This window comes from Anomalospiza imberbis, chromosome 27 (genome assembly GCF_031753505.1).
Source record: "Anomalospiza imberbis isolate Cuckoo-Finch-1a 21T00152 chromosome 27, ASM3175350v1, whole genome shotgun sequence".
In the NCBI taxonomy this organism is placed as follows: Eukaryota; Metazoa; Chordata; class Aves; order Passeriformes; family Viduidae; genus Anomalospiza; species Anomalospiza imberbis.
This window is the reverse complement of record NC_089707.1, coordinates 2090621-2116071: the sequence shown is the minus strand read 5'-3', so window position 1 is coordinate 2116071 and position 25451 is coordinate 2090621. Positions and strand designations below refer to the sequence as shown.

At 54.4% G+C, this 25451-nt stretch overlaps 1 protein-coding gene across 1 annotated transcript in view; it reads right to left on the bottom strand.

The window, feature by feature from the left end:
* ADAMTS10 (ADAM metallopeptidase with thrombospondin type 1 motif 10) overlaps positions 1-25451 on the bottom strand; it is a 68589-nt gene that overhangs the window by 42303 nt on the left and 835 nt on the right. The window contains exons 2-4 of the mRNA XM_068173670.1: positions 10355-10665; positions 6776-7131; positions 401-560 (exon numbers count right to left, since the gene is read on the bottom strand). Of these exons, the coding sequence (XP_068029771.1) occupies positions 401-560; positions 6776-7131; positions 10355-10442 (604 nt within the window). The 5' untranslated portion in view covers positions 10443-10665. The remainder of the gene's footprint in view (positions 1-400; positions 561-6775; positions 7132-10354; positions 10666-25451) is intronic.

The window sequence follows — 25451 nt, the reverse complement described above, 5'->3', positions numbered from 1 at the left end:
TTCCACCTGGCCCCCATCAGCAGCAGGGTTGTCCCAACATGGACACGACCAAACCCCAAAGCCAAGGCTGTGCTGAGCACACGTGAGCGACGATTTCCCAATCCTCTGCAAATTGGCCAAATTTGGGAGGATTCTTCTGAAGAAAAACAAGAGGTGTTTTTTTTTTCTCTTCTATTCCATGCTCTATTTACAAATTTTCAAGTCCTGCTGCGAGGAGGAGAGGATGGGAGCTTCCCAAAGCCCAGGCCACCAGAAATGGTTGAAAGCAAACACAGGAAAATCTCAAATCCAGGAGATAAATTTGGTTCTTTGCCACGTGGAGCAGAGTGGGCCTGTTCTGCCAGGATTTTCCCAGCGGGTTTTGGGTTGGATTTGAGGAGGAGGTGGTGGGAGCACCTACCCAGCACTCCACAGGCTGCATCCATGTGAGGGTACTGCAGGGACGAGCGCTTGTACACCACGTGGGGGCTGCCCTTGCCCTCTCCCCCCGTGCTGACGTTGGCTCCAGGGCTCAGGGGCTCGATGAAATATTCCTCCTCATCCGCCACGATCACCCCGTGCTGCAGGAGGGAACAGAGGGTGTGCAAGAGGTTTTACAGCCACTTCTGTGAGCCAGAGAGAGGTTTGAGAAGAGGATCCATGTTTACCCCTGACAGAATTTTCTACCAAGGTCATTGACATAGAAACCACAAAAGAAAGAAGGATAAATGAGAGAAACCTGCAGCTGTCTGTACCAATAAACACTTTGTTTGTCTCATCACCAATGAGTAAAGTGTAAACTTAGGAGCTTTGTAAGGATGTATAAAAACCACGCGTGCTGTAATAAAAGCAGGTTTGAAGCCTCCTGAAAATGGAGTGTGCTGCTTTGTATTGTCTCTGTCTCAACCACGACAAGAGGGGAGGCAATAACAGAGGTGCACAGAGAACCTGGTGGCTTCTCACGGTGAGGTTTTTGCTGGTTAACCCCGAGTTTCTGGGGACTGACAAAAGCTGCGGAGGAATCCTGCACAAACACTGAACTACAGGAAGCCACAGAGCAGAGGAAACCCAGCCAGATGGTGGTGGATGCCTTGGGACATCTGTGTTCACTGAAGTCCTCTGGAAATCACAGCCTTGCCTTGCTGAGTTATGAATGAGTTGTTTCCTATTCCACCCACTCGGTCTCAGTGGGATCCCTGTGGGATCCCAAAAACCCGTTCAAACACAGCAGCACTCAGCTCTGAATTTGGCCTCCCCAAAAAACCTTCCCAAGCAGCTCAGGACCATCCCCAGCAGCTGGGAACTCAGAGCTGCAGAGAGTGGCAAATACCCAGAGGCTTTGGGAAACACCCCAAATGTTTAAAATCTGAAGGCTGATTAAGCAAAGCCACCAGCAGAGCCAAACCCCTTCTCTGGAGCTTGGATGGGGCAGCCCAGCCCACTGTACACCTCAGACTGGCCACTTCAGTGAGGTCATCTCGGGTTTGCTCCCTGATTTGTTTTGGTTTTTTATTCATTGACTGACTCAGTCTCAGCTGTGAGCCCAGGCTTTGCTGTCACTATGAGGCAGTGACAGCCAGAAGGAGCAAATCCCCATGGGGTGATCACCAAACCCACCGGGAACTTGCAGGGTCCCTCCTCCACACCCTCACAGCAACATTCCCTCTACCTCAAAGGTCTGAGCAACACCAAAAGTTTCTGGGAGCCCAACACCAGCTCCATCCCAATTCCTGCCGCTGAGCTTCTCCAAGAAACGTGGTGTCCCATCAGCTGAACTCCACCAGCAAGCAACTGAGGCACAGAAATGTGCCTGACATGGCTCAAACGTGATCCCCAAAGTCCAACACAGCTCTGGGTGCAGACACAGCCCTGCCCTGCCACCAGCGGTGTCCCTTGGATGTGACGGCGCTTTTCCAGCTCCCTCTGTGCCCCAGGGACAGGAGCAAGGGTGGGGAGCAGGGAATTCTGCCCCTGTGAAACACCCCGAGGCCCCTGCGTGGAAGTACCACCTGGAACAGCTTCTGTGCCAGGTGTGGGTGGGGAGAACCTCTCCGGGGGGACTGTCGCTCCCTGCCGGGCTGTCCCTGTCTCCTCCCCGGCGCGGAGCTCAATCGGGGCACTGTGTGAGCAGTCCCCGAGTGCCGGGGGATTTCCTCCTGCCCCGGGCTCTGCTGCTCTTGGCTCGGCTCCACCTTTTCAAACACAAACGAGGTACTGTGAGGTTCCCGTGGCCAGGCTCCGGCGGGGAGCCCAGCACCGTCAGAGCCAGCTGGAAAGGCTTTGTGGGATGGGGGGAAGGAGGTCACCCCCGGCCCAGGGGCAGAGCGAGTCCTGCCCCAAATCATCCCACTGCAAAAGGAATGTTCTCACTCCAGCCTCTGCAGAGGCTCCACGCCTGCCTGGCACCTTCTGGCAGTGAGGCTTGGATGTCACAGGAGTCTGAAAATTGTCCCATCACTGACCCCAAGGACTGAGCTCTGAGGGGCTGGACGTGACACAGGGCTGGTAAAGGCAGGGTGAGAGGTCCTGAGAGAGCTCTGTGGTTTGTGGGGGAGCTGGACTGCATATCCTGTGCGTGATTCACACAGGTCAGCTGCAGAGCAGGAGGGTTTGCACTGTCAGCTCATACCACACTTGGCAAAGGCACAGCCACGGCCTGGGGCCAGAGCTATGTAACAGCAGGGCCATCTGGATCCATCCTCCCTGGGTTCATCCTCCCCACCTGGGTCCATCCTCCTCACCTGAGTCCATCCTCCTCACCTGAGTCCATCCTCCCCATCTGTGAGAGGAGATGCCTCCTCATCTGTCCTGTGAGGCAGTAACAGCCAGGAGGAGCAGATCCCTGTGGGGTGATCACCAAACCCACCGGGAACTTGCAGGGTCCCTCCTCTCCACCCTCACAGCAATTTTCCCTCTACCTCAAAGGTCTGAGCAACACCAAAAGTTTCTGGGAGCCCAACACGAGCTCCATCCCGATTCCTGGCACTGAGTTTTTCCAAGGAATGTGGTGCCCGCATCAAGGAATGTGGTGCCTGAGTCCCTCCAGGCACTCCTGTTCATGCTGGGCTCAGGGGGCTCCCCAGGAAAGCTGCCCCTGGATCCCTGGCAGTGTCCAAGGCCGGGTTGGACAGAGCTTGGAGCACCCTGGGACAGTGGGAGGTATCCCTGCCCATGGCACGGGGTGGAATGAGATGAATTTTAAGGTCCATTCCAACCCAAACCATTCTGGGATTCTCTGATGAAGACTTGGCCTTTCAGCTGTTCCTCTGACACAAGAGGGAAATAATGGCCCTTCTTTCCTCATGGTTTTCTCTTGGCTGTGGTTTTTTGGTGGTGGGACATGATGGATCCTTGGGATCTCTTGCAGCCCAAAGGATGAAACACAGGGATTCCAGCTCTGGCCAGACTGGGGCAAAGCTGCCTGGGCTGCTCCCTGGAGGCTTCCAGCTACTTGGCCCTTCTGGCAGCTGAAAATGTGGAATATATTTGAAAATGGACCATGTCACCCTTTGCTTCCAACAAAGGCCCTGTGGTGAGATTGGGGCTGTCCTGTGCAGGACCAGTATGGACTTGGAGAACCTTGTGGGTCCTTTCCAGCTCAGGATGTTCTGTGATTCTGTGACTCTGGGGACTGGGTGACTCTCCCCACGCTGAGCCCAGGAGAGCGTGGAAGATGGGTGGGGTGAGCCCTGCTCCCTTCCTGCCCTTGGGCCAGGTTGACAGTGCCTGTGGCTGGGAAGAGGAGTCTCTGGGAGAGTGTCCAGGTGTTGGGAGGAGGAGTCACTAGGAGAATGTCAAGGTGTTGGGAAGAAGAGTCACTGGGAGCGTGTCCAGGTGTTGGAATGAGGAATCAATTGAAGCATGTCCAGTTGTTGGGAGGAGGAGTCAATGGAAGCATGTCCAGAATGTCCACTTATTGGGAGGAAGAGTCACTGGGAGTGTGTCCGGGTGTTGGGAACAGGAGTCACTGGGAGCATGTCCAGGTGTTGGGAGGAGGAGTCAATGGAAGCACGTCCAGGTGTTGGGAGGAGGAGTCAATGGAAGCATGTCCAGGTGTTGGGAGAAGGAGTCAATGGAAGCACGTCCAGGTGTTGGGAGGAGGAGTCAATGGAAGCATGTCCAGGTGTTGGCATCCAAAGCTGATGTGCTGTAAGGTGAGAGTTGTGCTGGGGATGTTCAAAACCAAAGTGTTTCAACACCAAACCTTGCAGGCATGGGAATTCCTGAGGGATGTGGGAGCTGGAGAGCAGGAGGACAACCTGGAGCTCGATGCTGCGTTCACAGTCATCCCTTTCCCTACTCCTCGTGCTCAGCTCACCCCATAACCAGCTCAGGTCCCAGTTTGTGCCCAGTCACCACCACAGCACCCAAGTGCCCGTGCAGCAGCACCTGTGCAAAGGTGGGGCAGTGCAGTGCCCCCTCAGCAGGAACCTGCACCTGGGGCCCTCTTCTGTCCTTTCCAGGATGGGTGATGCCCTCCTGGAGTGGAGCCTGCTGGGAATGAGGGATGGCATGAGTGGATCAGTGGTTCCTGGTTACCCAGAGCACTGAAAAACTTCTCCCATGGCAAGTCCAGCCCCAGCTAAAAACATTCCAGACTCCTCTTGCCCAAATCCAGTTAAAAACATTCCAGACTCCTCTTGCCCAAATCCCCAAACCCACTGTCCTCAGTGACCCCAAAGCCCTCCTCCCTCCATAACTCTGGAGGGCAGAAGGACAGAGTTCAGGCAGAGGAGAGCATGTTGGATGACCCTCTGTCCCTCTCTGTGCCTGGCTGCATTCTCCTCCAGACAGCCCTTGGTGCCTCTCCAGAGCTAAACACGGCCTGGGGATGGAATTCTCCCAGTTCCAAGTGCTGCTGGGCCAGTGCTTGCCCTGGCCTTGCTGCCCTGAGCAGTGGGAAGGCAGGGGGATGCCAGATTCCTCCGGAGCCAGTAGCACCCAGCTCACCCTTTGTGAGCACCACGAAATTCCCTGGAACTAGAGCAGAGTTCCCATGTCCAAACAAAGGGCTTGGGAAGCAGGAGTTTGTGCAGCTCGGGAGTTTGTGCAGCTCGGGTTGCCGGCTGTGAGCTGGAAACTTTAGACTCTGTGATATAATGAGTCAGATTCTCATTTCTGTTAATAACCCACAGCACTGTTCTGGCAGGGTCACCCAGAAATAAATCAAACGGGAATTCATTCCCATTTGGAAGCTCTTCCACACTGCCAGAATGCTGCAAGGAGGTGGGGCTGGAGCAGAAATATGAACCTGGCCTAGAGAGGCTTTTTCTACCCCTCCAAGGGAGCCATCAGCCTTGGGATTCACTCACGGGGTATGTTTGCTCCATCCCTCCATCTGGCAGCTCAGGAAATGCGTTGTGCAAGCCAGAAATATCAGAAAATCACAGAAAAATAGGGATGGAAGTCCTCAGTCTATTCCCAGGGCTGGGAGAGCTAATGAATCATACCTGAAGAGTTTTTGAGAGGCTTTTTTCTGGCCTGTTCCTAAAGATCTTCCAAGATCTTGCTCTCTCCAAGCAATCTAGTCCAGAGCTCAGCTGTTCTTACACTGATGTCCACCACTAAGATTCCTTGCTGATATTTAGGACTGGGATGTTCAATTTGAGCTGTCAGGACATGGAAAATCAAACATTCCCACCCTCCTTCCTGCGGCCTTGCTGGTTTTGAGGAAATACCATCTTGCCCCCTTCTTGAAGTTCCATTTTTCATATAGAAAACCGGCTTATTTCAGGTTGTTTTTTTTTTTTTTCCTCAGAAGCAGCATTTTTTATCTGCTGAAATATGGACAGAAGCAACTGAGATCTCCAGGAGTGCATCTGCAGCTGGAAGGACCTGGATGCACTTGTGGCTCTGTGAAATCCTTGCCCTCCCTCACTTTTTCCTCATCAGCACAAGTAAAACATTCTTTGCTGTTGCTGCTGGAAGAACTTGGTAAGAGCCAGGTCTGGGTATCCCCAGAGAGCCAGAATTATCCCATTCCAACCAAAATCAATGGGAAAATGCCCAGAAACTGGACTGGAAGTGACACAGAGATCAAGAACACCCATGGATGTCTGAGGGATGTCTGCACCTCTGCCAATAGTGAGGCCAGTAGGGAATATTAAATATAAAATATATTATCTCTTTATCTATCTATATATGCTTTTATATACATATATATATATATATATATATATATATATATATATATATATGTATAATATGTATTTTATTGGTATAAATATATTATATTTTATATCATATACTGTGCTAATATATATTTTCCATAAAATAATATATTTATTAATCAATAGGTTAACATTATATTATCTATAGTTCATACATATAAAAATTATATACATTTTATATGTATAGTATTTTATACATATGAAATGTTATATGTTTTTATGTGTATAATATTTTATACATATAAAATATAATATATATTATATATATGTATATTTTGTATATATATTTACATGTATATACATATTATATATATGTACATACATATATGTATATGTACATACATATATGTATATACATATTATATAGATAAAATATATGTATATACTTTGTGTAGGTATATTTATGTAAATATATTAATATTTTTATATTTTAATGTATATTTTAAATATATACATACATAAAATTGTTTAATATATTAAAAATTAATATATTTAAATATATATATAGTTTTTTAATATATTAAATATAAAGTTTGCCACCAACCAAGCTTTTCCCACCGCATGGATCCACCTGCTGGAGGATCCAAGATGTTGGCACTGCCCCTGGCTGGCCAAACCAGACTCACCAGCCCGTTGCAGTTGCTGATGGCCACCTTGGAGCTGAGGTGCTGGTCCTGCAGGTGGCCGGCGTAGTGGCAGTCCTCGTGGAAGTCGTGCTGCCAGTCCATGCCATCCCGCTTCCAGTACTCCACGGTGAAGTGCTCGGCCAGCAGGTTGGAGTGCAGGGTCAGGTTGAGCAGGAACTGGGTGTGGTGGGCAGAGACTTTGTAGAAGACGTGCTGCTCCGAGGGCTCGTAGGGCAGCGAGCGCCGCGGCCGCGGCTTCAGCTGCCGGCGCATGTCGAAGGTGAGGAAATCCCCGTTCTGGTCCACTTGGATGGGGAAGGCGATCTCATAGTGATCCAAGCTGGAGAGGAATTCCTCTGGGGAGGGAAGGATGTTGCAGTGTGATTTCATGGTTTACCCAAGAACACCGGGTTTCTCCGCTGAAGATTCCCTCCCAGGTGTGTCAATCACTCCTCCTTTCCCCACCCTGACCCCTGCCAGCACTATCTGTCACTCCTGGGATTCCAAAAGGGCGTGGAGTGATTGGGCAGATTCAAAAGATGCCCTCCATCCCCGGGGGGCACTGGGCCATCCAGGTGTCCTTTGTCCCTTGAGACCTCCTCTCCCATATCTGGTTGGTGGCTCCTGACCCCTTCCCCCTTCCTCCCTCCCCTCCCCCAGGTAAAAGGGAGAGCAAGCACGAGGTCGGGGAGTTCTCTTGGAGCTGTTCCTAGATTCAGAAGCCTGTGGGCCAGAATAAAAGCTCTGGATTAAAACCCTCCATCAGAACCAACTCCTTTCCTTCACCATAGCCTTAAAGCCTCTCCGGCAGAGGGAATCCTGAGGGAGCCGACCCTCTGCGAGAGGAAGCTCCATCCTGCTGCCACCGGAGCTCCGGCATGTCTGGGCTTGTCTCCAGGTGCCCAGCTGCAACATCCAGCTAGCCAAAGGTGTCTCTGGGGTGAAACACCACAGTGGCTGCTTTTCGGTTTAGCAGCAGGGCCAGACAAGCCAGGGCATGTCCTGTCCTCGATATTGGTAACACCAACAGAAGGATGCGCATGGGAATGGCAGCCTGCAAAGGGAGCTGGACACCCAGCAATGCCAGCCTGAGCGCAGTGCAGGTGAAGGGTCAGGGTCCTGCCACGGCATTCCAAAAACTGGAATCTCAAGGCTCTTGCCCAGCCTGCAGGATCCTTGGGAAATTCCCCAAACACTGCAGCCTACAGAGCCTTGGCATAGCAGTTTTTGGAATGTAACATTTTCCCCTGCAGGCGATGGAGAGGAACAGCCTGGCCCAAAGAGCCCTTTAGGACACCCCGATTGTGGGTCTGGACCCAGAGTATCCCAAATCCTTTAATCTCCACTGGGCAGAGGTAATCCCAGTTTTGCAGAGTCCAGCTCTGAGCTTTGGAGGGTTATTTTAACCTGGATCCTTCCAGAAACAGACCCAGCAATGAGGTCTCTTCAAAAGGAGGCAGAAGGAGCCTTGGGGTGACAATGGCTCAGGGGAAAATCTTATTTAATTTTATCCCTGGGGGTTCCTCAGGACATCTGCAGCTGCCACAGGGAGCTGCTGTCTCTGAGAACACAAAACAACAGCACCACCCCAACCTCCCCTGCAGTCAGAGCTGTAGGGGCTACGGGGGCACGGAGTCCTTGAAATGCCAATCTTGATATCAAAATACGAGAGAGAGCAACCAGACTTCCTCCAGTGGTGCTGAAAATGAACAGGAGAAGTCAGATGTCCCAATTCCCAGCCAGGTCTCTGTCTGTGACCGTACCCTGCCTTTCCAGCTCCCTGGATTGGTTTTTATCACCTCAGCCTGGCTTAGCAGCTCCTCTTGGGGCCCTTGAGCTCTGCCTATGTGGTTGTGGCTGTGCTGTGGCAAGGGCACTGTCCCCAGCCCCTCCACCTGTGCTGGCACAGCAACACAGCTCTGCAGGCTGCCAAACAAACAGGCACCCTGCAACCTTGGCAAAAACTCCTCCTTTTCAAAGGAAAATCTCCCTGAGGACTGACGGATTGGATCTGAGCAGAGATCTGGTGTTGGAACCCTGGTCACTGAGAATTTCAGACTTTCTGTGCTGACAGGCACTGACCCCCAGGAGAACACTGCATTTGACCTGAGGCCTTGGAGAAGGCTTCCAAAATGGAATGATAGAACTGGGATTGTGGGTGTGGAGTTTGAATAGGAGTGTGGAATGTCACAGGGTGGGAAACTTAGAGTTGAAGGTTTTAGAATACAGTAATATATATAAAGCAAGATGGAGGTTTTAGGGTGGAGGCTGGTCCTTCTTCTTCTTCTCTTTCTTCACCTTCTTCTTCTCATCCTTCTTCTTCTCCTTCTTCTCCATGGGTTTGGGTGGTTTTGTGTCACTGGATAAAAAATTCCACCTTATGAACCACGAATGGTTGGTTATTGGGTTAAAAGTAAAAATAATTTAGGTGTCATTTCTTAATTGGACAGTTCATCCTTAAAAGGCCTTGTAGAGAGAGAGATGTGGCTCCATTTTTAGTTTGTTGGAGTGAAGTGCTGTAGGACCCAGGGTTTGTGAGACTGTGACATGGATAAGAACTGATAAACACCTGAGTCTGAACATGAATTACCATCTCGAGTGCTTTCAATCCCAACCCTGACAGAGGCAGAAAAGAAACAAAGGGACTGACAGCCTGGCTCTGTCTGACAGCCCCAGAGGCGTGGGCTGAAATGGGAAATATCCATGTGCTGGACCAGGATAGCCTCACTAGTGCTCTCCTGAACCCCTCGTGCCTGGAGGGTTGAGCCTCCTGAGCCCTCATGGGAGGAGGTTTTCCCTCTGTTCCCTCTGGAAAAGTCTTTCTGTGCTTTCTGCATCCTCCTTGTCGTTGTTTCCTAAGCAAGCAGGAGGGACCTGGCTGCTCCAGGGTGGCTGAATTTTGCCTGGCTCCACAGCCCCCACCTTCAGAGCCTTCCCAGCCATCAGAAACTCAGCCGGCTCCAAACTCCAAACTGCACTCTCACCACAGGGCAGCACTGGAAAGTTTCCTTTTCCTCTGTTTTCCTGTGTGGGAGCCTGACAGAGTGGTTTCCTTGGCCACCAGGAATGGGACAGCCCTTCCACCCTCTGGGATTAGGGCTGAGCTCCCATCTTTCCCGACCACAAACACTCCTGGCACCTCTGCCTTACCAGAATTAATTATTAGGGTTTTAACTTCCTGTGCTCCAGCTTTTCCTGCATCCCAGCACTTCCCTGTGATGAGGCTGGACAAACAAGGGTGACTTTTTGCACTTACAAATGACTTCAGGCTTGGAAAAATTTGCTGTCGGAAGTGTTTTGTTTTCCTTTTTGCCTCCTTGCAGTCCACGTGGGCTTGGAAAAGAGTGACTCAGAGGGTGGTTTGTGCTCGCTGTGGCTACAAAGCACCTGGGACTCGGGGCTGGAGGCTCTGATCCTGACCTGAAAGGCACTTCCAGGAGGAAAAACGTGTCCAGAGCCGAGGGTGAGGTGGTGTGTGGGAAGCTGGTGGTGTTGTGGGGCTGGACACTGCATCTCCTCAGGGTTGTCACTCTGGACACAACCAAACCACTACACCATCCCATCCCATCCCGTCCCTACCTTGTGACTGGAAGGGGAAGCCGGGGAAGGTGCCCCCGGCCAGGCCGAGGGTGACGGTCCAGGTGAGGAGCCTCCAAGCTGTGGCCATGGTCAGCGCCGCTCGTGTCGGAGCAGGGAGATCTGTGCCGGCTGGGAGGGCGCTGTCCCCACATGTCTCTCCCTCGGCCACCCCTTATGTCCAGAGAGGAGTCCCGGGTCCCTCCGCAGGCATCCTCGGCCGCTCCGTGCTCTCCCGAGGCCGGCGGGGGTGGGCAGCGCCAGGCCAGCACCGCGGGGTCAGCACGGGCTCGTCCCCAGCGCCGGCATCGCCCCTGCGGGTGAGAGCGGGGATGAGCCCAGGGATGGAGGAAAGGACTCCAGGCGGGCAGGGGGATGAATGAGGAAAGTGGGGTCCTGGAGAAGGCAGGAGTGGGATGGAGGAGAAAAGGATGGGAAGGGTTTGAGGATGGATTAACCCCATCAGCTCCTGCTCCGCACTGCACTCCCAGGGGTTCTCCCAGCTGGGATTTATCTGGTACTTGCGGAAACAGCTCAGGATCAATGGGAATCCTTTATCCTGTGGCAGCGCCCTCGGGGAAGAGCAGTTCCAAGAGTGCTCTGGGTCACCTGATCCCTTAAAGAGAGCAGGAAATAACAGCACTGGCAGGGGGGTGGTGAGCAGCAACCCAGAAATCCTCTCCTGGGTTTCTCTGGATTTCAAACTCACTTTAATGACTGTCACCGGACTGAGGGAAGAGCACTTGCTCTCAAAGAGTACTGGCTGAACCTAAAAAAGTGATAGAAAACAAAGAACCCATTCAGGGAACTCATCCTCAACCCCATCCACAAATGGATCCCGAGATTACAATCGCATTTGTTCTTTAAAATGCTCTGCTAATTGCTCCGGTGAAAGATTCCTGGCTTGCAGAGAATTTCCACTCAGTCTGAGGCGATTACATCAAACTCGAATCGTGCTGGGGACTTGCACAAAGCCCGTGGGGTTTTCTTCTTCCCACCCATTCCATGAGTATGGGATGAGTGCGGCCCATCCCTCACCTCCCAGAGAATCCCAAATATCCCAGCGGTGACGCTGCAGGGCAGCCCAGCAGCCAAACCCAAACCTCCCTGCAGCGGAGGCAGATCCCACGGGCTGGAGCAGGGCTGGGGACGGCGGGATGGACTCCTGGGAAAGGCGGGATGGACTCCTGGGAAAGGCGGGATGGACTCCCGGGAAAGGTGGGATGAACTCCCGGGAATGGCAGGATGAGCTCCCGGGAAAGGCGGGATGAACTCCCGGGAATGGCAGGATGAGCTCCCCGGGATGAGCTCCCAGGAAAAGCGGGATGAGATCCCAGGAAAGGCGACATGAGCTCCCCGGGAAAAGTGGGATGACTTCCCCAGGAAAAGCGGGATGAGCTCTCCAGGAAAGGCGGGATGAGCTCGCCGGGAATGGCAGGATGAACACCCGGGAAAGGCAGGGTGAGCTCCCCGGGATGAGCTCTCAGGAAAGGCGGGATGAGCTCCCCGGGAAAAGCGGGATGAGTTCCCCAGGAAAAGAGGGATGAGCTCCCCAGGAAAGGCGGGATGAGCTCGCCGGGAAAGGCAGGATGAGCTCCCGGGAATGGCGGGATGAACTCCTCAGGAAAGGCAGGGTGAGCTCCCCGGGATGAGCTCCCCAGGAAAGGCGGGATGAGCTCCTGGGAAAAGCATGATGAACTCCCCGGGAAAGGCGGGATGAGCTCCCCGGGTTGAAATCCCCAGGAAAGGCGGGATGAGCTCCCGAGCAGGGGAAGAGGCTGGAGATGGGAGGAGGGTGCTCTTTGCAAAGGTGTCAGCAGCCAGGGCCTGTGTGTGGTCCTTATCCAGTAAGGAAACGCTTAACCCCTGCCTTGCTGTGCTCTGGGCTGATTTAAACAGCCCAGGGCAGGGGAGCTGGGTCCTCCTGGCATCTGCTGTGCTCCCTTCGTGTCCTTATGGGAGTCTGAATCCCTGAAAGTGAATTTCTGCTCCTGTTTTTCCATCTTTACTGTGCCATGAATGGTATTTGTGCTGCAGGGATGACACCCAGCACAGGCCAGAGGTGGTGTAGGGGAGGTACAAGGGGAAATCCAGGAGATGATTCCTACCCCAAATTTATCATGGAAGTCACAGAATGGTTTGGGTTGGGAAGGATCTTGAAGTTCATCTCATTCCACAGGGGCAGACACCTTCTACTACCCCAGGCTGCTCCAAGCCCCATCCAGCCCGGCCCTGGACACTGCCAGGGATCCAGGGGCAGCCACAGCTGCTCTGGGCAACCTCACAAGGAAGGATTTCTTCCTAAAATCTCATCTAAATCTCCCCTCCTTCAGCTTAAATTAACCTAAATTAATGTTTTTTTTTCTCCTACTAGGCAGAAACGGTGAGAGATGAAACACGCAGCTTTAAACACAATTTGGATTGCATAATTTAAAGATTAAGATTTTTCACTGCTTATTTACAGTTAAGAATGGCCAAAGATCCTTGCTGAGGCCTTGGCCTGGACTACCCAGTCCCATCTGGGGCCATTTGCCAGGTTTTCCTCTGCAAATCCTAGGCACAACAGGATGGTGGCCTCCAAAATTGTGCATCCTGTGAGTGGCCCTGAGAATAAACTGCCTGAGAGAGGGGCAGTCCCACCTTGGGCTGCTCCTGTTCTCTGTGACAGGTAACGGGAATCAGGGAGTGGGGGGAAGAGGGTTGGGGCAGGAATTCTGCCCCATTGCACCCCCAAAAGAGGATGCTGAGATCCGGTGACAGCATCACCCGTGGTGCCACAGCGAGGGCAGAGCCAAGGGACGTGAGGGCTGTGGGAATTGGGCTGGAAAAGGGAGAAATTGAAAGCAAAGCCCTCGCCTAAATCAGCATTTTTCAGCATCTCCCAAAGCTCGCCATTCCAGCTTTTCAATCCTATCACTGCTCCAAAGCCCACGGAGCCCATCTAGAGTGTATTTTCTCCTGGGCTTCACACGACTGATTTCCCCCTGTTTTCCAGCTGTCAAACCCTGTTCCTCCAGGCTTCCCGTCCTCCCCCCGCCTCTCCATGACCCTCCGCGGTGCCTCCGTGTCCCCCCTGCCCTTCCCGGCTGCTCAGCATCCCCCGGAACAGCAACAGCGGCCGGGAAGGAGCCCCGGCGCCAGGAGCCCTCAGCCTTGACCTTGGGGGAAGGAGACGCGTTGGGAGCAGCACAAGGCAGAATTACAGCTGCAAAATTCCTGCGGGCCGGGCTGGGGGAAGGGCCCGGCTGCGATCCCTCCCGGCAGGCAGCGGGGAAAACACGGCCCCTTCCCGGCGGGGCTTCACTCCCAAAGCCGAGGAGCAGGAGGAGCATCCGGAGGAAGGTTCTTTCCTCACAGGTGGATCCTGCTCCTCTCCCCATGGGCAGATCCAGCTCCGAGGAGCACCTGGAGAGAGGTGCTCATCCCACGGGTGGATCCAGCTCCGAGGAGTACCCGGAGAACCTGGATGAATGTGCTCTCCTCACAGGTGGATCCAGCTCTGAGGAGCACCTGGAGGAAGGTGTTCTCCTCACAGGTGAATCCTGCTCCTCTCCCCATGGGCAGATCCAGCTCCGAGGAGCACCTGGAGAGAGGTGCTCATCCCACGGGTGGATCCAGCTCTGAGGAGTACCCGGAGCACCTGGATGAATGTGCTCTCCTCACAGGTGGATCCAGCTCCGAGGAGCAAGGAGGAAGGTCCTTTCCTCACAGGTGGATCCAGCTCCAAGGAGTACCCGGAGCACCCGGAGGAAGGTGCTCTCCTCACAGGTGGATCCAGCTCTGAGGAGCACCTGGAGGAAGGTGTTCTCCTCACAGGTGGATCCTGCTCCTCTCCCCATGGGCAGATCCAGCTCTGAGGAGCACCTGGAGGAAGGTGTTCTCCTCACAGGTGAATCCTGCTCCTCTTCCCATGGGCAGATCCAGCTCTGAGGAGCACCTGGAGGAAGGTGTTCTCCTCACAGGTGAATCCTGCTCCTCTCCCCATGGGCAGATACAGCTCTGAGGAGCACCTGGAGCACCTGGAAGAAGATGTTCTCCTCACAGGTGAATTCTGCTCCTCTCCCCATGGGCAGATCCAGCTCTGAGGAGCACCTGGAGCACCTGGAAGAAGATGTTCTCCTCACAGGTGAATCCTGCTCCTCTCCCCATGGGCAGATCCAGCTCTGAGGAGCACCTGGAGCACCTGGAGGAAGATGTTCTCCTCACAGGTGAATCCTACTCCTCTCCCCATGGGCAGATCCAGCTCCGAGGAGCAGGAGGAGCACCCAGAGGAAGGAGCAGAGAGCCGGGGGAGCCCTGGTACTTCCATCCCTACCAAGTTTTCCATAACCTCACTTTGCAGCTCGCAGCACGATGCCGAGGATCGCGGAGCCCTGGCGGGACACGGGGGTGCCACGGGCTGGGCCGGGGGAGCTCGGGGACAGCTCGGGGACACGGCGTGACCTCTCCAGTCTCGTGCCTCCCTCGCTTGGGCCGCTTCCGATTTGCTCCTTCCCAAGGAATTCGTTGTCCTTGGCAGGCTCGGCTCGGGCTGACGCTCCCGGCTCCCGGTGCCAAGGGTGGCTTTGGCCGAGCGACACCAGGGGACAATGCCACCACCGCGGCCAGCTCACCTCCTGCCACCCGGGAAGGAAGGCGCTGGGGAAGGCGGGGGGTGAAATTCCAGCTGGGATGAAGCGAGAAGAGAAGGAGGAGGAGGAGGAGGAGGCAGATGAGAGTTGCTCCCAGTTTCAGGCCGGCGCTGCAGACAGAGCTCCCCGCAAGCCCGGCTGCTGGGCCGGCTCCAGGCAGCGCCGGGGAAGGTAATAGGAAGCAGATGGGCGATGCTCGGGGCCAAGAGGAAGGTTCAAGGTGCCTCCTAGTGCAGGGAAGAGGAATTTAACTGCTTTTAAAGATGCAGGGCCCGGCGGCTTCCAGGTTTCTCATCCAACTTTTGCAAATTATGAGCTCAGGTGTCCTTTTCCCCCTTTTTTTTTTTATTTTTTTTTTTCTGAGGGAGAAATAAATACAAACACAGATTTCTGCTTCCAGCTTGCCCTGGGGGGAGGAAATACTTTTAGTGCTCTCCCTGCCAGGCCTTCCACTGACATCTTTCAGACATGGGAGCACTGGGAGCAGTGGAAAGCGAGAGCAGCACCCCAGGGGGAGCACTAGGAACAGTGAGAACACAGAGGGAGCAGGACCCCACAGCTGCACCACCCCAACAGCAGTTCTGGGCTGTGTTATTTTAAGGCATGAAAGCCTCAAGGTTCTTTTATCCTTGTGTAAAACAGGGAACTGACACTACCCCATAAGCACACTGGGGCTATCGGGGTTATCTGGTGCCACATCTCACAGCTTGGCCCCTTTTTGGCGCCAGGTGCCCCCTGACCCTCCCAAGGGGCTGCTCAGCCCCGCAGCAGCCCTGGCAGCCCCTGCAGACAGCACTGCAGGGGTTTCTGCTCCTCCAGCTGCTCCAGCCTGGGACTTGTTCCACCAGGTCAAAGTTTATCTCTGGGGGGAAGAGCTGTGAGCCCCAGGCCAGCCCCACGGGCCTCATTTTCTACAGAATCCAAGTTAAACACAGCAGGGACTGGGATTTGGGCTATGGGGCTGTGCCAGTGCAGCGAGGACACTTGGCAGCAGCAGCAGGTTTTTCAGGTTTCCCACCACCCACACTACCCTGTAGCCGTGGTGGGCTCTCTCCTGCTGCTGGGCTCCCAGCTGCCCTCCAGGACACACAACAGCCCCTCAGTGCCTGTAGCTCCTGGGTGCTGCTCCTAAAGTCACCTGAAGAACAGAGCCCCTGTCACCTGCTGTCACTGCTTCGTGGAGGTGATGCCTCAGGTTTGAGCTTTCCTATTTTTCAGATTCTGAGCTGTTTTAGTGTGTGGGTCTGGGCTTCATATCAGGGGATGGTGAGCTCTCTGTACAGAGCAGGGAGACAAAACAATTCCTTCTCTAGCTGGGGACCAAGGACAAATGATCCAAAAATCAGGCCCAAGAGCACAAACAACGTGGAATGAAGAGAGAAAAACAAGCAGGATGGGACTGTGTGGGCTGGAGCTGGAATGGGACAATGAACTCCAATATGCAAATGGAGCAGAACTTCTAAAAGTGAGAGACCCTGTGAGCAGTCGTGCATTTTGTGACCATTTTGGTTCATCTTGGGTGGAGCCCTGGCTGGGCTCTTGTGCTGCCCAAGGCGGATCCATTGAGGCCTTTTAATAAATCCCTACTTTATTCTTTAGCTCTGTCCAGTCCCTGTTCTAGAGCAGCCTTCACAAATCATCAGAGGGCCACAGGTTTTGGCTGTAAAACCTCAGCTGGAATCATCTTTCACCCTTCCAACGAAGAAATTTTTCCTCATATCCAATCTGAACATCTCCTGGGGCAATTTGGGGCTGTTTCCCATTGCTTGTTCCCTGGGAGCAGAGCCCGATCCCCTGGCTGTCCCCTCCTGTCAGGAGTTGGGCAGAGCCACAACATCCCCCTGAGCCTCCTTTTCTCCAGGCTGAGCCCCTTTCCCAGCTCCCTCAGCTGCTCCTGGGGCTCTAGAATCACAGAATCAAAGATCGCAGAACATCCTGAGCTGGAAGGGACCCTCAGGGATCATCAGCCCAGTCCTGTCCCTGCACAGACACCCCAACACCCCACCCTGAGCATCCCTGGCAGCGCTGTCCAAACGCTCCTGCAGCTCTGGCAGACTTGGGGCCGGGACCATTCCCTGGGGAGCCTGGGCAGTGCCAGCACCCTCGGGGGGAAGAACCTTTCCCTGAGCTCCATGCCAAGCCCTGGCCCAGCTCCAGCCCTTCCTGGGCTCCTGTCCCTGTCCCAGAGCAGAGCTCAGCCCCTGCCCCTCTGCCTCCCCTCGGGAGGAGCTGCAGCCCCCGAGGAGCCTCCCCTCAGTCTCCTGTGCTGCAGCTGAACAAGCCAAGTGCCCTCAGCCGCTCCTCAGACCCTTCCCCAGCTCCGTGTCCCTCCTTGGGACACTCGCCAACAGCTTTGGATCCTTCGGACCTTGTGGTGCCCAAAGTGCCCCCAGCGCTGGAGGTGAGGCTGCCCCAGTGCAGAGCAGAGTGGGACAATCCCTCCCTGGCCCGGCCAGCGATGTTCAAACCCTTCTCATCATCTCTACATCCCTGCTCCTCCTATCTTTGGGCTCTCTCTGCACACCCCAGGGCCTGGCAGGGGCAGGTCCCTCGCAGCTGCTGCTGCATTTCTGTGTTTTCTGGGGGGGGTCTCACCCCTGCACTCCCCGGGGCTCTGGGTGTTCCGTGCGTGCTCAGCCAGCACCCAGCTCCCAGCTCCTGGCAGGTTCCTGCACGTTCCTGAGGAGGGAACAAACAGCCCTGCACCCCACTGCAGGCTGCTGCTCCCGCGGCACGGGCTGAGCACGTGCGGGATGCAAAGTTGTCCGAGAGAGAGACCTCCCCGGCTTCCAGCAGGAGAACGTCCTGATATTCCCGACAAAATATTTGGCTGGGCTGCCAAGTGGGAAACATGCTGAGCTGCAGATGGCAGAAGTCTCCCCGCAGTCATCTCGCCCATCACGACAGGACTTCCACTGGGAAATCATTTCTCAGCTCTAGGGCAGCACTAGGGGTTAAACCCACAGAAATCAGCATTTTTGCTGCCAGGAGCATCTGCAAACTGTGAGAAAAGGGTTAAAGTCACAGGTCTGCAGAGCACAAAATAAGAACTTGAGCCATAATCTGCTCCGCTGCTCCAAGTGTGGCCTCTCTGAGGCCACAGCGAGTGAAGAATTAGAAACATGGAGTTTTCCCTGTTCCCAGAACACTGCAGCCTCCAGCCCTGGGGGGGCTCCTGCCTGCACAGCCACCCTTCAGCTGCCCTGCAACCCCTCTGCTCGCCCCTGCCACTAATCCCAGCTGGTGCAATGCCAACTCTGCCTGTCCCTTCCCTGCTGACCCCTCGGGCTGGGAGGGGACCCGGGATGCACAGTGCAGCCCCTCTCCTTTCGAGGGCTGATTCACCTCCCTCCAAGAGCTGTTCTTTGCACACCCCAGTGACTGCGGGTCCCATTTCAGCTTCCCAGGAGGGGAGGTGCCGTTTTCACACCGCTAAAATCAGATCCAACCCCATCCAAAGGCACTCCCCAGCAATGTGGGAAATGCAGAACGACACTGCCAGTGTGACCCTGAGAGCTGAGGGGTCTGATCCGGGGTCTCTGTCCCCCTGCCAGCACCCCGGTGCCAGCCTGGGTGCCAAGGGCACACTCTCCCTGCCTTTGGAGCAGCTGCTCCCTCTTCCAGGCTCTCCGTGGTGCTCCACAGCCGGCCCTGCTGTGCTCTGGCCGGGCACACCCTGCATCCCTTTGTACAGCAGCTTCACGGGGCTTTGGGCTCACTCCAGCACTATGTGGGAGGAGTTTTTTTTTTTTTTCAAAAACACGATAATTATTTTACAGTCAAATCTATTCAGTGCAATCTTGGTGAGGAAAGGGCTGCATGTCCCCACTTTGCTCCTCTCCAAAATCTTTAATTTTGCCAGCAAAGGGGCAAAAGGAGCTTGTGCCAAAGCCAGGGCAGCGAGAGGAGAGCTGGGAGCAGCGACCTCGCTCTGACACCGCCGGCTTGGCTCTCTGGAAATCCTATCCCTGTGTTACATAAGGAGCTGGCCCTATCTGGAACGCCGGGGTCATTGCACTTCTCCAAGTGTGGTAAAATGCTCGGAGGTCCTCAGCAGGAAAGCGGGAGGGAAGTGCCAGCTGGGATCCTCCTCGGGATGGGGAGCTGGGCCCGGGGCAGGGCTGGGCCCTGCTGGAGCTGCCAGAGCCGTGCCACCATTCCAGCCCGCTGGAAGGTGGGCACTGAGATTCCCAGTGCTCCCATCCTGGGACTCCTCCTGCTTTCAGGAGAGGACTCCACCAGGCAGGTCCACTCTCAGACAGGACTTATGCAATAGTTTGGAGCCTCTCCATGTGACCCAGACTTGCTGGCGCTCTGCCATCGCTCTCCTCGCTGGCTGCAGCCAGGCACAGAGCGGCGGGATTAGAGAGAGGCTGGGCAGTCATTAACAGCGTGCCAGTCATTAATGGAGAGCCAGTCATTAATGGAGTGCATCCCCCACCACACAGGGACACACATGTCCCGTGAGTGGAGGGACACGCATGTCACCCACATGCAGCTGCAGCTGCTTGTGTGCAAGGGGATGTAGATACGTGGAGTTTTTATGCTATTTGCACATGGATACACGTTATCTGCATGTGATAACACGTTATCAGCATGAGGATACACGCTGTCTGCATGGAATAGATCTTCTCTGCATGGGCATAGACATTATCTGGGTATGGATACTCATTATCTTCCTGTGATAACATGTTATCAGCATGAGGATTCATGCTGTCTGCATGGAATAGATCTTCTCTGCATGGGCATAGACATTATCTGGGCATGGATATGCGTTATCTGCATGTGATAACGTGTTATCAGCATGAAGATACATGCTATCTGCATGGGAATACACGTTATCTGCATGGGGATCGATGTTATCTGCACATTGGTAACTCTTTATCTGCACACACTACCTGCAGACAGATCTGATGCCCACCCTCCCGTGTCCTGCCATCCATGGAATACAGATATTCCATGCACAAATGTCATTTTTATACCCAGCACCTCTGTGGCCACCTCTGCCTCCATGAAATGCTCCCTCTGTGTGGGGTTCAGCACAGCCAGGAGAGAATCCAGACCTCCTGGGCTTGTGCACAGGCAGCTCTCCCTGTGCTCCTGCTGCTCCTCCCAGCACGGAGCAGCAGCAGGGCTCTGCCAGGAAAGGGCTCTGGGAAAGGCCAGGAGCACTCACACCTCAGAGCAGGCAGGGAAGCACACGCAGACCCAGCCACCTCCATCCTGGCAGGGCCGGTTCATCCCCATCCTGGCAGGGCTGGTTCATCCCCATCCTGGCAGGGCCGGATCCTCTCTCCATCCTGGCATGACTGGTTCATCCCCATCCCAGCAGGGCTGGCTCCTCTCTCCATCCTGGCACTGCTGGTTTGTCCCCATCCCAGCATGGCTGGTTCATCCCCATCCTGGCAGGGCTGGTTCATCCCCATCCCGGCAGGGCTGGCTCCTCTCTCCATCCTGACAGGGCTGGTTCATCCCCATCCTGGCATGACTGGTTCATCCCCATCCCAGCAGGGCTGGCTCCTCTCTCCATCCTGGCCCTGCTGGCTCATGTCCATCCTGGCAGGGCTGGCTCTCATCCCCATCCCGGCAGGGCTGGCTCCTCTCTCCATCCTGGCAGGGCTGGTTCATCCCCATCCCAGCAGGGCTGGTTCATCCCCATCCCAGCAGGGCTGGCTCCTCTCTCCATCCTGGCACTGCTGGCTCATGTCCATCCTGGCAGGGCTGGCTCTCATCCCCATCCCGGCAGGGCTGGCTCCTCTCTTCATCCCGGCAGGGCTGTTTCCTCTCTCCATCCCGGCAGGGCTGGCTCTCATCCCCATGCCGGCAGGGCTAGCTCATCCCCATCCTGGCAGGGCTGGCTCCTCTCTCCATCCCGGCAGGGCTGGCTCCTCTCTTCATCCCGGCAGGGCTGGCTCCTCTCTTCATCCCGGCCGGGCTAGCTCATCCCCATCCCGGCAGGGCTGGTTCCTCTCTCCATGCTGGCAGGGCTGGCTTCTCTCTATCCCGGCAGGGCTGGCTCTCATCCCCATCCCGGCAGGGCTGGCTCCCGCAGCTCCCCTCCAGCCGTCCCGGTGCTTACACAACCCAGCCGAGCCCTGGGCTTGCATAAAGACAAACACCCTCGTGTGCCAACAGCGAGCTGTGCTCACCTGCATAACCACCCCGGCCCTCTCCAGGAGGGAGCTGCTCCGTGCTGTGAGTCCCAGCTGAGGCAGGTTTATGTGGTTTGTGCAACTCCAGCTCCCAAGCAGCTGTCACAGCTCTCACACACTGAGTTTCGCTCCTCGTCAGCCAGGCTGTAGGACAGGGCCATACCCCAGGCACAGAATGGCTTGGGTGAGAAGGGATCTTAAAGCTCATTTAGTTCCATTCCCCTGCCATGGGCAGGGACACCTTCCACTGTCCCAGGCTGCTCCAAGCCCTGTCCAACCTGGCCTTGGACACTGCCAGGGATCCAGGGGCAGCCCCAGCTGCTCTGGGCACCCTGTGCCAGGGCCTGCCCACCCTCACAGAGAAGAAAGACGTGTCTGGTTATCAGGCTGGAAGTGCTACAGAGGAGGACACAGTCCCCCTACAGCCCCTGTCACCAGGTGCCACACCTTGTGCACTCACAGTCTTGGGCTGGAGCTGGAGAGACAGGAGAGCTCTGCTGAACTTCCCAAGAAAAGCCTCTGAGGTGATTCCTGCTGCCCAGCAGGGCAGTGAGAAGCACTGAGGGACCTGCAGTGAGCCCAGGGCTCAGCAGCTCCTTCTGTCACTGTCACAGCACAGCCTCACCCAGCACTGCCCCAGCAATGGCCCAGTCCTGGCCAGGGGGACAAATCCACAGCATGGCCCAGCTCCAGCTCCCCTTGGGCTGAGCTGCTCCTGCCAGGCTGAATTAAAGAAAAATGAGGTTGGAAGGGACACGAGGGGGTCTTTGGTCCCATCCCACTGTCAGAACTGAGTTCCCTTTGTGTTAGATCAGGACCTCACAGCCCAGCCTGTCCCAGAGGGTCACAGGAGGAAATGCAGGGAGCTCTGGAGTGGGACCCTAAAGCAGCAGAGCCAATTTGGGCCTGCCTGTCCTCCCAGGAAAGCAGAACCAGTCAGAGAAGGGATGACACAGAGAAAGTGTTCCTTCCAGAGCAGGACAAAGCACAGAGGGATTTGGTGACAGCCAAGGTGACAGTGGGTGCAAGGCCATGGGATCACCCCCAGCAATGACCCCGGGGTCCCTCAGTGCAGGGCAGTGACCATGACAGAGGCACCCACAGCCCCCAGGCCAGGTCACCCTGATACCTTGGGTTTTGAGTTTTTCTGTTCTGTTGTGGTGTGCAGCTTTTAGCTTTATATTAAGGATATATATAGGATATATGTATATATCTCCTATATCCTACATATATCCTATATATAGGATATATACGGAGACTATAGGATTTATACTAGGATCTTTTCGCAGGGTGGTGAAGACAGAACGATCCTATTCCAGCTAGAGACTCAAGGACAATCCCTTCAAACTTCAGGCCCAAAGCATGGACAACATGAAAAGAGGAGGGCAGGCACGCAAGCAAGGAGGATGAAACTTCATCATTTGAATCTATTAATTGGACAGTTAACTCCTATATGCAAATTGACTAAAACTTATAAAAATGTGAGATCTCGTGACCAAGCCCTTTCTGCTTCCATCCTGGGGGCATCCAGGCAGAGCCACGACTGTGGCTGTGATACTGCCAGGGTGTGGCCTTGGAAGGCTCTTCAATAAATACTCACTTTATTCCTCTGAACTCCATCCAACCTCTGTTCCAGCTCCTTGAGGCATCACCCCCATGCCAGGGGAGCCCTGCAGGAGCAGGGATGCCTCCTGTGGGATGAAGCCCTGCAGAACACTGCAGCTGTGGAATCCCTCCAGCCCTTACAGACCTGCAGATCGTGTCCAGGCTCTGGCTCCTTGGGAGCTCCAGGAGATCTGCTGGGCAGAGATTTTCCTTTTCCTCTCCCTGTAGGTTCTTTTCACTCAGGGAAATGTAGCCCAGGTGGTGTGGCCCAGATGCAGCTCCTTCCTCCATTGCCAGGGAATGAAGAGTCCCCAGCTCTGACAGGACTGAACTCATCCTCTGCATTTACATTTCGGTCGAAGCCACTTCCCACCGAGGTCACAAATCCCACAGGAGGAGGCCAGGACTTGACCTGCCAGTTTAGCTCATTTGGGACCAACATTTAGGAGAGTTTGAGTTCAGAAAGATTTGCAGGACTACACAGGAATAGATTAATTTTAAGAAATTTTTCCTTTTAAATTAAGCTGCAATGTAAGAGTAGGAAACACAGTATTGATAATGGGTGATAAACAGAAGTATAAAGCTGCGGATGTCCCATCCTTGGAAGTGTCCAAGGCCAGGTGGGACAGGGCTTGGAGCAATCTGGGGCAGTGGAAGGTGTCCTTGCCCAAGGCAGGGGTGGGACTGGATGAGCTTTAAGGTTCCTTCCAACCCAAACCATTCCATGATTCCATTAAAAATGCTGAGTAGTCAGATATAGAATATTCCAAGCATTTGCCAGCCTGGGAGGATGCAGAAGGTGAGAGAGGAGCAGCAGTGGAGCATCTGGATGGAGACTCTGCACTGATGTTGCTCCACTGAAGTCAGACAGAGCTAAAATATTCCAGCAGTTTCCCAGTGGAGACTCTACCAACCCTTCAGTTGGCTGCAGATTTCATTGAAGGCCCTCACAGGAACCAAGATGGGAAAATTGGCTTGGATGGTGTCCCTTTAAACCTCCCTCAGTGCTGGAAAACAAGGCTGCATCCAGGCTGGTGGTTTCCCATGTGTCTCTCTCCCGCATGGGATCCGACCTGCTCACAGATTCCTGGGAAATGTTTGTAACTCCTCGCCCTGCAAACATTTCCTACAGTGGTGGGGTCAAGCGAAGACTTCTCTGCATTGTGTGTCTTCAGCACATCTGAGCTGACATCACCCAGCCAACTGCTTCTTGAAAACGTGACAGATTTTGTCCCAATCCTGTTTGTTTTGAGCTCATCTTGTGTTAACCCAAGATTGAGGCAGGGCAGGACGTGACAAACACATCCTGCGGTGCTCCCAGCTCAGAAGGAATTAATTGCTGGAAACTTGGCAAGAAAAGTGGGGTTTGGAGTCGGAGGTTTCAGATAAGCTTCAGATAAGGGTTTGCATGGAATCATCCTGTGCTGAGGACCCTCCATGGAGCTGCTCCTTCAGGAAGAGGCGCCCAGGCTGTCCCTGGACCAGGATTCCATGGAATGGTGAGAACAGCAGCTCCTCCCCAGCAGTCCCTGGGTGGCCTGGAGCCATGGGTGATAAGAGAGCCTCTCATGTTTCAGGTTGGAGAAACAGACACAGTTTATGTTGAGCAGCAGCACCTTCCTCCCCTCAGGGCTCCTCTTCAGCCTCTCACGGCTGCTTAGGCCCGGCTTATCGGGGCCTCCCGGTGCCAAACGAAACAGCTCAGCCCCCCCAGCCTTATCCGGGCAGAGCTGATTTGCAGGAGATGACAGCACCTTTCCCATTCCACCCCAGCAGCAGCCGCGTGGGGAATGCAGCTGGAGCCGCCCCAGAGAGGCGCCGGGAGGTTTTTGGGATCTCGGGAGGAGGAAGGGAGCAGAGGGTGCTGCCCTGGGGCGAAGCAGGAACAGCGGGAGGCTGAGGATGGAGCAACTGGAGCACTCAGCACGTTCCATATATGGAGAAACTTTGGGAAGAACCTCTCAAGGACTGCGGGAAGCTCCCTGATGGAGGCATTTCGGAGCAGTCCCGGCAAGGCTGGTCCCAGCTCGGGGAATATCCCGGTGCTGGGAATCACCTGGCTGTCCCACAGAGCGTTTCCCCTTCCACCTGAGGGAACAGAGGTTCCCCAGAGCCCTCCCTGCCATGCCCAGCATCCCATCCTGGCACCACTGGGTGCTGCTAAGGAGGATAAAACCGAGCACGACCAGAACCAGAGCTCTGCTGGTCTCCAGCACCAGGGATGTTGGCAGGGATTGCAGGAGGAACACAAACGCCCCCTGAGGTTCGCATCTTGACCACAAAAAAGTTCCTAAAAATGGGCCTCGGTGTGAAATTTTACATTTACCTGCCCCCAGCACAGCTCAACACTTCCCTCTTGGTTGGTTCTTCCCCTCTGGAAGATATTTGCCAAGGTTATTTTATAAACTCCTTTCTATTTATAGCCCAGCTCCTTCAGCTCTAATGAGATAATCTTTTGGCATCTCACCACCACTAATATTTACTTTGATGTTTAAAATAACATCTTCTGAGGGATTGATTAAAAAAAAATACGATTAAAAAACACCTTTAAAACATAATCAAAGCAAAGAAAGAAGCGAGCAGAGCAGTGGGGCCGAGCTCCTGGGGATGCACACGGAGTCAGTGACACTGCAACTTTTTCAGGGCAGACTCTTTATAATCCTCTGAGCACATCAGGAGGGAGAGAGGCATTGGCAGCTCCTGAAGATGGAG